We start from the raw sequence: 14,981 nt of genomic DNA on the forward strand, positions 1-14,981 counted from the left end.
ATTCTCCGTTTTTGGAGGGACCTCGAAAAAAAACAAAAACAACAACGTACGATACGGGAAAACGGAAAACGCGGGAACGAATTAAAACCGTCAACAGTTTGACTGTACTTCACAGTAATGAAATATATATCATTTTATTTGTACAAAAACGCCTGCATTAAATACATTAGTTAAATATCTTTATATTTTAAATTCAGTTTTACCGAGAAACTTCGTCACTTTCCCGTGAAAACGTCTCTCAGGCCAGCAACTTTCATCAGCCAAGCTCGTCGAAAAATATTCTACTAAATAAGTTATCAGAATTACATTGATATCTAAGACATTTAAAACCACATCTGAGACTCCAGTTTCACTATTGCTTTAAGGAGAGTGTATCGGAGTAATTATGCCTATCGGGAAAACAACATATAATCCAGTCACTTATTTGACGACTTAAAAACGTCTACGGTAGTTACCTCTGTTTTTTACCTTGAATAAATCTAACTGGAACAGGTACAGTTATTTACAGTAATCGTTATCTGACGACAGTCTCATGTAAATTAGAAGATTTTGTTTTGATAACCTAAAAAAAGAACAATGTAACTTGTTTCTCAGTAAATGTTTTCGTGCTGTACTGTATTACGAACTTACGGCGCGAAATTTAACTTCGCGTTCGCCCATGTTTTAGGCCTCGGTACTTTCCATTAATGATGTTTTTGACCGATAAACAGGCGAGAAATGTGGATTGCGTGATAGGCATAATTACTGGTGCATTTCACATGAACCTACCTGTGGTATTATAGTTAGGAAAGATCGCCTGAAAGCACGTAAATAAGCATAGGTTGTAACAGGTCCAGTCACATAATCAAGTAAGTTAATCACAACGCACAAATACAAACATGATACCAAAATACATTAATTCCCAGAATATGTAATGAAACAGACTCGCACTCACAAAAACAGTGTCACATAACACACACACAAAACACTTAACTTGTCATTTCTTCAGTCACAGAATACAGTAGTCACTTTGTAGTGAAAAAGTCTTTAATCGTCAGATGTTTTTTATTTTGTCTTGCCTTAACATGGTACAGTGCTCCCTCAATATTTAAAACATTCTGTAGTTCGCTGCTGTCTGCGTCATACGCAGTAATATAGTCGCGAATTTTGTCGAAGGCAGCTAATGCTTCTGCAAATGTTGGCAGGGGTTCAATTTCATCTTCGTCTTCGTCTTCCCCCTCGCTCGCGATCTCATGCACGGCGCTTGCACTGGCCGTGGCAGTAGCATCATCACACAGCTGTTCTATGCTCTTTACACCACAAGTGGCGAGCTCACTATCGACTGTTGCGTACGTCTCGAAGTTAACATCTCTCGGCGCGAGTTTCTCCCAGTCCTCAGTGAAAAGTTGTTCTTCGCTGCCGGTGTTCGTGTCGTTCGTGTCGCTGCTTTCGCCAAAGCCACATTTATGAAAACAATTTTGAATGGTGGAGGGCGAAACGTGGAACCATGCTGACACAACAAAGTTGATTACCTGTAGAATACTGAACTTCGTCTTCACTTCTTTCCCGGCGTCCAACATACACACAACCCTTTGCACCAGCTGCCTGCGGTAGTACCCTTTAAAGCATTTTATCACTCCCGCATCCAGAGGCTGAAGGACACTGGTACAGTGCGGGGGATAGAAAATAACTTTCACACTTCGTAAGAAAGAAAGTTCCTGTGGGTGGGCGGCACAGCTATCTACAAACAAAACTATTTTTCTCGCTTGAGCACCCATAGAAGCATCCAGTCCATGAAGAAAATCCAAAAAAATGTCTGTGGTCATTCAAGCTTTACCGTTCGCGTAGTATCGCACTGGTAACTTCTTCACGTTCTTAAAGCATCTCGGTTTCGCTGCTTTGCCTAACGATAGGGATACGTTTGTCTGACCCGTCACTGTTACAGCAAAACAAAACAGTTATGCGGTCCTTTGCATTTTTGCCTCCACGACAAGATTCTCCTTTAAAAGCCAGCGTGCGATCCGGTAAACAGTTGAAAAATAGGCCAGTTTCATCCGCGTTATATATGTTCTTCGGTTCGTATCCTTCAAGCAGCTCTGGGAGATTTTCCCCCCAATCTTCCATAGCCGAACCGTCAACTGCAGCACTCTCGCCGGCGAGCTTTTTATACACCAGCCCGTGACGCTCCTTAAACCGGGAAATCCATCCATTCGAAGCGGAAAAATTTTTGACACCCATTCTTGCAGCGATGCTTCGAGCTTTTACGCGCAAAATGTTACCATCCACAGGAATTCTCCGACGCCCGAGCTTGCTGATACCAAGAAAAGAGAACTGCTTCCATTTTGGAATATCTCGATTCCTTCCCCGTTTTTCTATTCTTTGCGGAGGATCCACATTTTTTTACTTGTTCACGTATCTCTTGTTTTTTTTAAGCTATTATTGTATTCAGTGTCGAAGCAGGTAAGCCTAAACGTTTCGCGATGTCAACTTTTTTTTTCTGTTGGATTTCTTTCAACTTCCTCTATAATCTGAAGTTTTTCTTGCAGGGTTTTCACATGCTTTACAGGTCGCGCCATTTCAATACTGTACTGTGTAAGCAAACCGAAACTCTACTGCGTAAATTGTTGGTTTTCACCAGCTAGTAACACAGCCAACTGAAGGAAACATTCAACAGAAAGCTCTTAACAAAGCGCAACTTGGCGGAGGCCTTCATTGTTAGCCTGGTACAGAATGTTCCGTAAGTATGATCGCGCAAGATATCCGACGAAATTAAATTACGCTACTCGCAAATTCGATTCCTGCCGTCCATTCCCGAAATCTTGAAAAACGCTTGATCGAGGATTTAGCGTTGATGGGACTGAAATTTCTGGACGGTTGATGCGGGAAATCGTTTCTTCGAGGAACGGATAACGTAGGATTTTTAATACAGGTTTTAAATGGGATGCTCGCGGGACCACGTAATTTGAACGAACATTACGGGAAAACGTAGTTTCGGGGAGCGGATAATAGTGGTTTCACTGTATCAGAAATTATTTTCCTAGAGCAAAATATTTCGACAATTCCTTTTGTTCAAAAAAATTATAATTTTATATTTCGATAGTTAGAAATCGTGACAATTTTTAAAATTATTTCTGACATCTTAATGTAGATCAATCTTTTAGCTTTCCATTGGTGTATAATATGGATTTATTGGGATTAATATGAGTTTACAGGCATGATTTTATTTTCATAGTGTATATTGAGGAAAATAACTGCAGCATTTGACAGATAACCCTGCAGCAGTTCTAGGGTTAAAATAACTGCATACCTGGTTAATGAGATATAAAGTATTGCTCAAAAGAAAATGCTAGTCAATGGAAAGCAAATACAATGGGATGATTAAGCTGTCCTTTCAGTTAGGTAGCAAGATACTGTCATGAATGATGCATACTTCTTTTTTCAGAATGAATCTTGGCAATAAGCATAACTAAATATAGCACATTAACTAACTGAATTTCACCCCACATTAGTGAAAATATTGAAATTTACAATGTCTTTTGAAAATATTCCTAAACACTTTTCTTCCTACTGAATGGATATGCACGACTGGAAAAGGCATTTTAAAGTTTCTACAGACAATAGATTTTGAAAATATATCTCACTACTTGAACGGACTGTACTCTATGTAACCAATATCCATAATAAATTAGAAAGTAAAACAAATAGAATGAATACTTTTCAAAAATTCATTTGCTACTCATCAATAACTATTACCACATTATACACATAAAGAACACAAAACATAAAATGAGTTACAAACATCTTTCACAATGGAACAGTGAGCCTATGGATTGTAAGATAATAAAGTGTACCATAACAGACAAATTACATTATGTTAGCTCTAAAGAAGAAACATCACTGCTCAAAACCTGAATATAAAACTTCTATTTTGTTGTTCTTCTTTGGAACGTAAAGTCTTTATTTACAAGTCTTCTTCGAAGGTTCAATTTGTACTAATACTGCATGTATTTTACACACTGAAGTAATGACAGATTTCAGTTCACCAGCCTTCTACTTACTAGTGATAAAATGCAACAGACTCCACTGTTATGCATGAATGTTATTTGATATATGCAGCCCCCAATACATGTTTCTTCTGGAAAACTGTTATGGAAATGACAATATAAAATTAATGCCTGTGAACACCCCTCACGATTCAAGAAGAAAATTGTGAAAAAAATTATTTTATCACAATGTTTTGTATCATCAAAAGTCTAATAAAGGTTTGTTCAAACCTGTATTACTTTTAACTCTACATTAATGAGAATTAAAAACAAATGGGTGATACATAAAATAATTTAAGAAGGAATTAAAAATAAAAATAACACAAAGGAATATTTGTACATAATGGAGTACCTGCCCTCTGGTCATCCTCATATGCAGAGGATAGTGAAGTCAACCAGGTGCTTCCAACAGGACAGTTCCTTCTCAAATTATATTTAAAGTTGAAGTATTGTACATCTCAACGATGAGTTACAGTGCAACATAATACAGAAACATTTGCAATTGTGGAACTAAAAGGTACAACATTATCTTTTATCACTGCATAAATGAGAAAATGTCCTAATAGTCATTCACTCTGGTCTTTTGTAGGTTTCCACCCTTTTCTTTCAACAAATAGTGACGCACATTTCGCACATTTTGAGATTGCTTGAAAACTTTCACACGCATCACTAATTCTTCAGTGAAGGATGACATCATCCTTCATTTTCAGCTCAGAGCACTGAACATTTCATGGTAAAACTGGAGGTTCAACTCACACTCCTTCACATGTAGATAAAATTAAACCTGTAAAGAGAAATACAAATAAATATAACAGCAACATAAAGAAAATAACTTACATTTTTATCATTTATTCTATTTAACTCTCAAGATGGCAAATGCCTTAAATCAGACTTTTGTTCCATTCGTCCAGTGACAGACCATAATGTTAGGTGTTTGGATAGGCTCTTTATTTCAGCATAATGATCAAACTAACATTTTATCAAATATTGTACTAATTATGTACAAATCGAAAGAGAAATGTTACATCATTTTCAAAAAATAGGTTTTCAACAGAATATTGTACTAATGATTTGTGAAACATTGTTAAGAATGCATCATACTCTTGCAATCTTGGACTATTTTTTATTGAAACTCTGTCTGTTTCTGTCTGTGTTGCCGCAAGAGTTGTGTGCAGTTTCGAGTTTGTGTGTAAATACCATTATTATGCCTAATAATTTGTAGGAATGTACCAGTGATAAATGCTTTAATGATAACAAGGGGTCGAATTTTGACATTGACAAGGGTAATGAAATCAATTGGAGGATTTTTCACTAGGAAGAGGTGAAAAATACGTACCTTTTGGGGTGTAATGAATACTGAGTAATGTGACTATACATATATATACAGGTATTTGTATCATAATTTTTCAAGGGACAATTTATCCTTGCAAATTTAAAATATAATACAACGCAATAGAAACAATAGAAACAATGCAACAATAAATCAAAATTGCAAGTTCAATCCACTACTTATGTTTCTTTTTCAGGTGTAAAACTGTTACCATATGTTTCTCTTTCAGATAGGTTATAAATTTGTTTACTCAAAGTTAGTTCTGGCAGACTGAAGAGCCTAAAGGTAATCGCCCACTACACCGCGCCGCGCCGCGCAGCGCAGCCGAGAAGAAATTTCCGTGGTCTGCTTCTTGTGAAATGAAATGGCTTAACGCCCACTGCAGGGAGCCGCGCCGCGCCGCGCGGAACAAGCTTGTGGAATTTCCGCACCAGAAGCCCCCAGGTTTCTGGAACGGAACTTTTTCCTTTCGGCGCGCTTGTATGGGCGAGGGTAGAAGGAAGGAATAACGGAAAGAATGTGGTTTCGTGGCGTTTCGGCAGTCTTCGTGAGTCCTCGACTAGTGCCAGCACGCTCGTACCTTCACGCGGTTAGTGATATTGTGCACTGTACGCCTTTCTCAGCGAAAGGTGATATTATTTTCTCGCTCTACACACGGCTTTTTTATTTGCTAGTTGTTTCACGTCGCACCGACACAGATAGGTCTTATGGCGACGATGGGACAGGAAAGGGCTAGGAGTGGGAAGGAAGCAGCCGTGGCCTTAATTAAGGTACAGCCCCAGCATTTGCCTGGTGTGAAAAAGGGAAACCAGAGAAAACCATTTTCAGGGCTGCCGACAGTGGGGTTCGAACCTACTATCTCCCGAACACTAGATACTGGCCGCACTTAAGTGACTGCAGCTGTCGAATTCGGTACACACGGCTTAACTAGGTTCAATAGTTCATAGAATTTTTCTTGGGACATACGAAAGCAGTGGGAAAATTTACTTCGGTCCTTTAGTAGATCAGGAAATAAATGGCGAAACTCTCCGTACGTTTCCCTTTTCTCATAAATGTTGTGGACCCAAACTTTTCTTTCGCGTTTTTCTTCTTCCTCATTAGCAAATATCGCAACCGCAAATAATAAGTCCTCCTCGGAACTGGAACTTATATTTCTGTGTGAGCTGCACTTCCCCAACTGGAGAGAGGCGGCGCGGTGAGGTGTGCTGTATGGGCGAAGTCTCGGAAAATGGCCCGTGGAATGTTCCACAAGCTTGTTCCGCGCGGCGCGGCGCGGTTCCCTACAGTGGGCGATTACCTTAACAGTTAGAAATCATCATCATCACTGTTACTGGCGGGAAACTCGACTGCTGTTTGTTCTGCAACCAACTCCTACATACTTTTTTCCTCTGCAGTTATCATAGCATCATCAGCCCAAAGAAAGTCTTCAGTAGAGCAGTTTGACTTCAACACTTTTCATACATTAGGAAGCAGGTCACTTCTTCTTATTATTTTTCCTCTTCCTCCTCTTCCGCTGACAGCGGAGAGTTGGGACAATTCTTGAAGAATTCTGCTTTCAAGACACAGTTTGGGACAGTAGTCTGCTTCAAAGCCTTCACAGTGAAGTGAAACACATCCAGGATTGAAACTTTAAATGATGACAGATCCTTTCCAGCATCCATAAGGAATAAAATTCTCTGCACCACACTCTTCTTACAAAATCCATAGGCTGCAGCTTGCCTGTGCAGTTACCAAGCAGAAATTCTAACTGCACGTTCCTCAAATAAATATCCATGAGATGTGCTCGACAATGGTTGATGATGATCTTCCTTTATAGTGCACCTATTTTTACATCCAGAGCAACCAAATGCTGTCAAAAAAGACCTAAGGTGATCCACATTTTACGGTTGGTATAATAGGCAGTTGGTATTGATCGCAATGCTTCAAGCAACGAGGCTTTTTAGATTTCCCTTACACAAAGGGGTGGAGGACCTTCTCAGAGCCATCAACATTGGCTTCCAACATCAGTGTGAGCTCTATTTTGCTGTGTTCCCCACCATGGCATTTATCCCATTTGAATGTCAAAGTCTTGTTGGGCAATACACTGAAAAGCAGTTGAGTTTCGTCTAGGTTAAAAATGTTCCTGGGTTCGTATTTGTTGGTCAGCACCTGCAATCATCCATTGATCCACTCTTCTACAGTTTTGTCACAACCTCAGAGATGCCAACCTTCAAATTTGTTATCCGTAGTGGCAGTGTCTGCTGCAGACAAGAGAAGGTTATCTTCAGCCAAGAAACGCGAGAAATAATATTCATACGTTATCGTCAATTTTTGTAGAGTCTTGTATTGCCCGCCGATGCATCCACACTTCCATGTTTTAAAAATAGATTTCACATGGCATGGACAGTCATCACGTCCTCCTAATGTTGCTCTTTACTTCACAATACGATAAAAATTTTCAACTAAAGTAGGCAATGGAAGTATTAATTAGTGCAGGAAACTCATTACTAACTCAGAGGTAATAGAACAAATGACTGAGCACATATGCTGGGAATCTGTATTCATCAAAGAATGTTATTGAACGTTATGCTCTGTGTTAAAGTTTGTAGACAAGAAACATCTAGTCACTTTTCATGAACTGCTTTCTAACAGTGGGTCTCCCATTCATGAAACATTTCTTTAATATCATGGGCAAAATTAAGAATATATAACAGAGTATTTTGATTTTGTTAAATCCGTCACAATTAGCACCACTTCCATATTGCCGTAGTATAAGTGAGAAAATTGTAGAAACTACGGAAAATCCATAGTAGTTGGCATCTCTGCTGGTGTGAAAATGGGATGTGGAGACTGTCCTTGTCTTCTATATCTGTTGCCCCATCTTCCCACACTGACCTGCCATTGTGTCTGTCCTATTATAAGTGTTCCTTTCTGATTTCCTCTCACTCTCTGACTTGGAAGTAATTCTGGATCAGGTGACACAGAAGAATGGGGAAACCTTTCAGTAGTGGGAAAATGTTCCAAATCTTATTCCTCCAGATTCACCGTGTCTACAATCTCCACAAAATAGATAAATCACTGTCGTAACATTGAAATGTACTGTATACAACTAAACAAACATACAGTTTCACTGGAAGCATGTCAGAACGATAGTTATATGTAGAACAATCACGTACAAATATACAGTAAAACCTCGTTAACTCAAAGTCGTTGGGACTCAAAAACCGGACTTTGAATTACGTGATTTCGAATTAACCACCAATTTGCAATTCAGAAGTACCAACCCTTGCCGCGTTACAAAATATTCTAAGGCCCGTTACTGCATGCAGTTAACCTTGCTTCACAGTTTATACCTTTCAAATGCCATGAAAAAAGAACTATTTCCAAAATGTATCCAAGAAGGAGCATTTACAGTATTCAAATAATGCACTCGGATTTCTCACGGGTAAACATAACCTTAATATTTAGAAATTTCATGATCCGTATTGAAGTGGGATTACAATATTTAAAAATTAAGAGGGTTTCTCCTATTCAATACAAAGATATTTGTGGCTGATGATGGCACATATCTGGTGCCGAAACTAGTACCTCATTTGAACGATATGTGATTCTTTCACATTAATAAATATCTTTGCATTGAATAGGAGGAACCCTCTTAATTTTTAAATATTGTAATCTCACTTCAATACGGATCATGAAATTTCTAAATATTAATGAAAATGCCTACCAGGCAAAAAGAAAAGCCTATCAATATATGGGTTTAAAAATTAAAGTCGCCAAATTGGGCAAAGATATTAGTTTCTTGAAGCAATGTATTATGCACAATTTAACACCAAACTTTCTGAAAGGAACGCTCAAAAAACATCGTACCGCACCACATTCCGTCCAAGCCCAACAAAAAACGAACAAAATTTGGTTGAAACACGAACTTTGTTTTTTATATAAGAAAAAATTGTTTTTAAACAGTAAACTTTACGAGACTTACCTTGAAGCAGCCAATCTGCTTCCTGGCATTCAATGGAATTTATTTCTAAATCAGGTTAATAATAAAATGTTTGACATACTCTCACAAAAACAATTTACTTTAGAGAAGAAATTAGCTGCATTAAAAATGAACAGAAATGCATCAAAAACTCAGCCCAAAGAAACTCAATCGAGAATTTCCATCCTCCTGTTGTCAATCTTTCGAACGTAATTTTAACCACGGAAGAAACTGCCATTTTAGCGAAGGGTCCGAAGCATAATTGGCCTAATATGAACGAAATGAACGCAGTCACTAACTTAATGATTGAGTCGGAAGCTACAATCATAAAATGCCGCTAGAAGATAAAGACGAAATTAGATTTGAAGTAAAAAGAAAATTAGATACGATGTTCAGTTCTAATAAAGTAAATAAAAGAAATCCCCCTATCAGTTCTAATGCCAATAATTTTACTTCCGAACATAAACAAATCGCGGAACTCAAAAAGAAAATTAAAAATAACGATCTGATTGTCACAAAAGCGGATAAAGGAAATACTACAGTTATCATGGACAAAACTAATTACATATCTAAAACCAAAGAATTTTTTTTACAACAGCCGTTTACAATAATCAATAAAGATCCTACACAGAAAATACAGCGACAGTTAAAACAAACATTAAAGAATATATCTTTTCTTTTTACAGATCAAGAATAATCAAAACTATTAAATATGAATCCAGGTCTACCCACAGTTAAAGCCCTCCCTAAAATACATAAAATTGACGTCCCTATCCGGCCTATTATTAACTATAAACCCAGCCCCCTATATCAAATTGCCAATTTGTTCAACGATTTTTAACTAAGAACTATCAATTCCTCTCTAAAAAATCCATCAAGAACACTACTGAACTAGTTGAAAAAATGAAGTCATTTAATGTACAACCCCACAATACCCTTCATTCTTTCGACATAGTAAATATGTATCCAAGCATACCCACAACCAAACTTTTCTCCATTATTGAAGATAACTTTAACAAACAGAGCTCTCTCAGCAAATTAGAAATACAAGATTTTATTTCTCTTCTGAAACTGGTCATCAACAATAATTTATTTAAATTCGATGAAACCATCTATCAACAAAATGGACTGGCTATGGGATCACCCGCTTCGGGAATTCTAGCGGACATTTATTTAGATTTTCTGGAATATACTAAAAGAAATAGCAATACTTTTCCAAACATCCTCATGTGGGCCAGATATGTTAACGACACATTTGTTATAATGGATGAAGAAATCAAGAATGCGACCTCTACCCTGCAAGAACTAAACAATATTGACCCCCAGATCAAATTTACACTTGAGTCCGAAAATAATAAAGTAATTAATTTTCTGGATTTAACTATTCTCAGAAATCCATCTGCTCTTTCATATAGAATTTTCAGAAAACAGACACAAACTGCCAATACTATTCGTCAAGATTCCATACACCCTCAAACACACAAACGTGCAGCGTATAATAGCATGGTTCATCGTGCATTCACGATACCTATGTCTAAAAAAGACCTCAATAGCGAACTCAACACTATAAGAGCAATCGCTAAATTCAACGGTTACAGCAGATCATTTATAGAACAGATAATCAATAAATTTAGACACCGGCCCAAGACTACTCCCACTAAAGAAAAACCTATAACTAACGTTTCATCTACTTTTACATTCAACAACGGTATCCATCAAATCACCAATGTTTTTCGAAAACATAACGTAAAAATCTTCTTCAGAACTAATAATAGGACCTCAGAAATTATACATAATTCAACATCAGTCAACACCTCTAACAGATTTTCCAAATCTGGAATCTATAGATTCAAGTGTATCGACTGCAGCGCCTCCTACGTGTGACAAACAGGATGCAACTTCATAACCAGATATTCAGAGCACGTCAACGCGGTAAGATATAACAAGTTTTCTGCTATAGGCCAACACATTCACGACTCTAATCATAAGTTTACTGATATAGAATATGATTTTAAATACTTCAAATAGCAAACAAAGGGCCAATTATGAACATCGTCGAAAATTGTTTCATTCATTGCGATCAATATTTCAACCCTAACTATAATTTAAATGAAATTTCCGAGAAAACTAATATTCTTTATGATCTCTTAATTAAATGGCTAAGAAATATTAGACCACCTAAAAACAATTCGATCTTCCAAACCATACGCAGTACATATCCACATCATTTACCCCCACTACCACATCCTTCCGCTCCACCTTAGCTCCGTGACAGTTGCTCCGCCTCTACCCCTCCCCTCTCCTCTCCTACCTTACACCTCGCCCCTTAACCTTATAATTGCATCCAGCTCTGTCCGCCGATCACTCCGGCTGCTCAAGGTGAGTTCGTTTCTAGTATTCTCTGGGTTTTTCTAGACTTTTCTTTTTGATCTTTCCTTCCGATCTTTTGCCTAATTCGACTTCTAATTTCTTCCCAGGTTCCTCAACCCATATTGAAGTGGGAATTAATTCTTTGGATCTTACCAAGTTCATGTTTACGTTTATTTTCCAGAACCAAACTACAGAACACACATAGTGTCAACTTCATATGACAATAAACCTCACAGCATAATTTAACAGTTTTAGAAAACTAAAGTTATATATAAGCTGGACAAACCGCAATGGTATACAACAACGGAGTCATCATTTTAACGGATTTTAAAATGGAATGCAACTTCATCTACCATATTTTATTTTATATTCATCTGTGCAAATGTTATAGTGTGTTTAAAGTTGTTTTAGGGTTTTATTGTGTTTGCCCGATTTGACTTTGATGATGGCACATATCTGGTGCCGAAACTAGTACCTCATTTGAACGATATGTGATTCTTTCACATTAATAAATATCTTTGTATTGAATAGGAGGAACCCTCTTAATTTTTAAATATTGTAAACATAACCTCACGCAACGAAAAAAAAAAAGCACGATTCAAAGACGAGGAGAAATCTATGCTGGCTCCCATGTGCAAGTGCTTTATTAATTGGATTACTATACTGTATGCATTTTAGATGCCTTGTATTTACACAGAAAGTACCCGATGCCCTTAAAATTGAACTTTCCTATGACTCTATCCTTGTACGATTTCCCGCCATGGCACTTCTCTTGTACTTCAGGAACGTAACCACTTGCCGCGTCACAAAGTATTCTAAGACTCATAAATACAGGCAATCACCTTGATTCACAGTTTAAACCTTTCAAATGCCATGGAAAAAAACTATTTCCGAAATGTATTCAACAAGGTGCATTTACAATGTTCAAATAATGCAATTCGATAAATCACTGACAAACATAACCTCACGCAACGAAAGAAAGAAAAAAAAACGCACAATTCAAAGACTAGGATAAATTATGCTGGTTCCTCTGTGCAAATGCATTATTTTTTTTTTTGTATTTCTGTACTATTTGCATTTTTAGATACTTTGTACTGGCATGGAAAGTGCCCGACGCCCTTAAAACATTGTAGCTTATCGAACTTTCCTATGACGAGGGGATAAAGTATCTCGCTTCCATGTGCATTGCAACGCACGACTATGACCCCCATCCCTCACCCTTGTACGATTTCCCAGCTGGCAATTTCTCCATTAAAACCATAAGACTGTTTGGGCTCGCATGAAAATAAAGCAATGCAGTTTCACCGGCAATGACAATATTGTTCGGTGCCTACGAATTTATTATATGATCCACGTTTTTTCGTCAACTGTCGGCATCGCCCGTGTTCGCGGATTCTGTTTTCGCGCACACTGCCTGTTGTGTAATATTACGGCGCTCCTTAAAAGGTTGAATACAAAATAATTCCGATTTCCTTCAACTTAGCAATCATGAAGCGCACTGTAGACCCACCGAAGTGAGTGAAAGTGCGGAAAGCTGCCGCTCCACGTTCCGGAACGCACGTTCTATTATGACGCGGAACGTACAAATTTCGAGTTGAAATTACTCTGTAACATACTATTGTTTTTAAATGTAAAGGCAGTTTGAAATTAAAAGTCTGAATTTCGGTAATGGGGCCGACATTGTACTTCGGATGACGAATTATCCGTATTTTGAATTAAACAATTGAAATAACATGCAAAACTATATCTCATGTTTCAGAGAACGAGAGCTTCTTCGAATTAGGCGGGATTTTGAATTAACCGATTTCGAATTATCGAGGTTCTACTGTATTTTGTAATAATAGTTACAAAAAATTGTTTATAGAATTTATGTTTATATTCCTTTATAAGATGAAGGAGTTAGTTGGGAGGTACATCAAGTGATGCATCTAGCACAAGATAGAAGAGCATGGCAAAAACTCTGCATTTACAAGTTATAAGAATCATTGTGAAATCCGCACTGAAAGTAATTCATATAAAATAGTATAAAATTTATTTTTCTTCGACCTATTCAAATAAAATCAATTATAAAATCAAGGTTTAATTCTCATTAAAATATGAAATGGTACATGCTTTTCCCCTTTTAGAGGGCATCATCAGCCATATCATCACCTCAAAAGTGAACCAGGTACCCATTTAAAATTTAAACCATGACTATTAAAAGAATTGTTAGGAACATTTAATAATTTAACTTAATATGTAGGCGTTATGTAAGGAACTACCGTATTTCACGGCATAATCGTCGCACTTTTTATACCAAAATTTTCGAAAAAAATTGTAGGGTGCGACCATTATACGATGAATATTTAATACCAGTATTTGTATTACTCAAAAAATGTATTTATAAGTAAATTGTATTTGATACAAATTTAAGATGCACGTAATACTTGCGTTTATACATCAAAATAATTAAAATAGTCTAAAACAAAATTCATAATTTTTCGCAACAATTCGGCGAACGTTTTTCCAACCTGAAAAAAAAATGAACGTATTAAGTTAATTTGTCATTAATTTGAGTATTAAAGTTAAAATATTACACTTGCAAAAAATTATCGCTTTGTTGTGAAATGCGGACTTACCGGTACGCAATTTATTCCAAATCTTCGGTGTCGCTATCGCAGGTTTCGCTATCTGATGCGCCGTCCTCGCCTCTGTTAATACCAGTATCAGATTCTTCGTCTCCCTGCCACACTGCGTCATCTTCGGAACCGTCTAGTGCATTCGAAATCCCAGTCCTTTTGAAGCTCTTGGAGACTAGTTCAGGTGGTATAAGATCCCAACTCTTCTTCACCCACGAGCATAACAAGTCCAAGGGTGGACGCCTGATATTTCCGGCGGGCGTCAATTGCTGATCGCCGCTCATCATCCACTCGTCGTAAAATCGACGTAAGTGGTCTTTAAAGGGTTTATTAACACATACGTCTAGTGGCTGCAAAGCAGATGGCCACCAGGAATGACTATCTGTCGTGTCTTATTTGTAGTGAGAATTTGCTTCACTTCGTTCACGAGGTGACCTCGGAAACTATCTAAAACAAGCAGAGCTGGTTGTTTTAGTAGTGCACCAGGTCTTCTATCCCACACAGTTTTAACCCAGTCCAGCATGAGTTCTACGTCCATCCAACCCTTTGGTTGCACTCGTACATGAATTCCACGGGGAAACTGTATATTCTTAGGCATCGTTTTCCTCTTGAAAATGATGTAAGGCGGCAACTTTCTCCCGTCAGCTGTAATGGCTAGCATTGCCGTGCATCGCAACTTC

General features: G+C 37.6%; 1 protein-coding gene across 1 annotated transcript in view; it reads right to left on the reverse strand.

Moving 5' to 3' along the window:
- Positions 1-3,690: 3,690 nt before the first annotated feature.
- The window catches only part of Cpsf5 (cleavage and polyadenylation specificity factor subunit 5), a 131,037-nt gene continuing 119,746 nt past the window's right edge, over positions 3,691-14,981 (reverse strand). The window contains exon 6 of the mRNA XM_067145724.1: positions 3,691-4,806. Within this exon, the coding sequence (XP_067001825.1) occupies positions 4,785-4,806 (22 nt within the window). The 3' untranslated portion in view covers positions 3,691-4,784. The remainder of the gene's footprint in view (positions 4,807-14,981) is intronic.

This window comes from Anabrus simplex, chromosome 4 (assembly GCF_040414725.1).
Source record: "Anabrus simplex isolate iqAnaSimp1 chromosome 4, ASM4041472v1, whole genome shotgun sequence".
Classification (NCBI taxonomy): domain Eukaryota; kingdom Metazoa; phylum Arthropoda; class Insecta; order Orthoptera; family Tettigoniidae; genus Anabrus; species Anabrus simplex.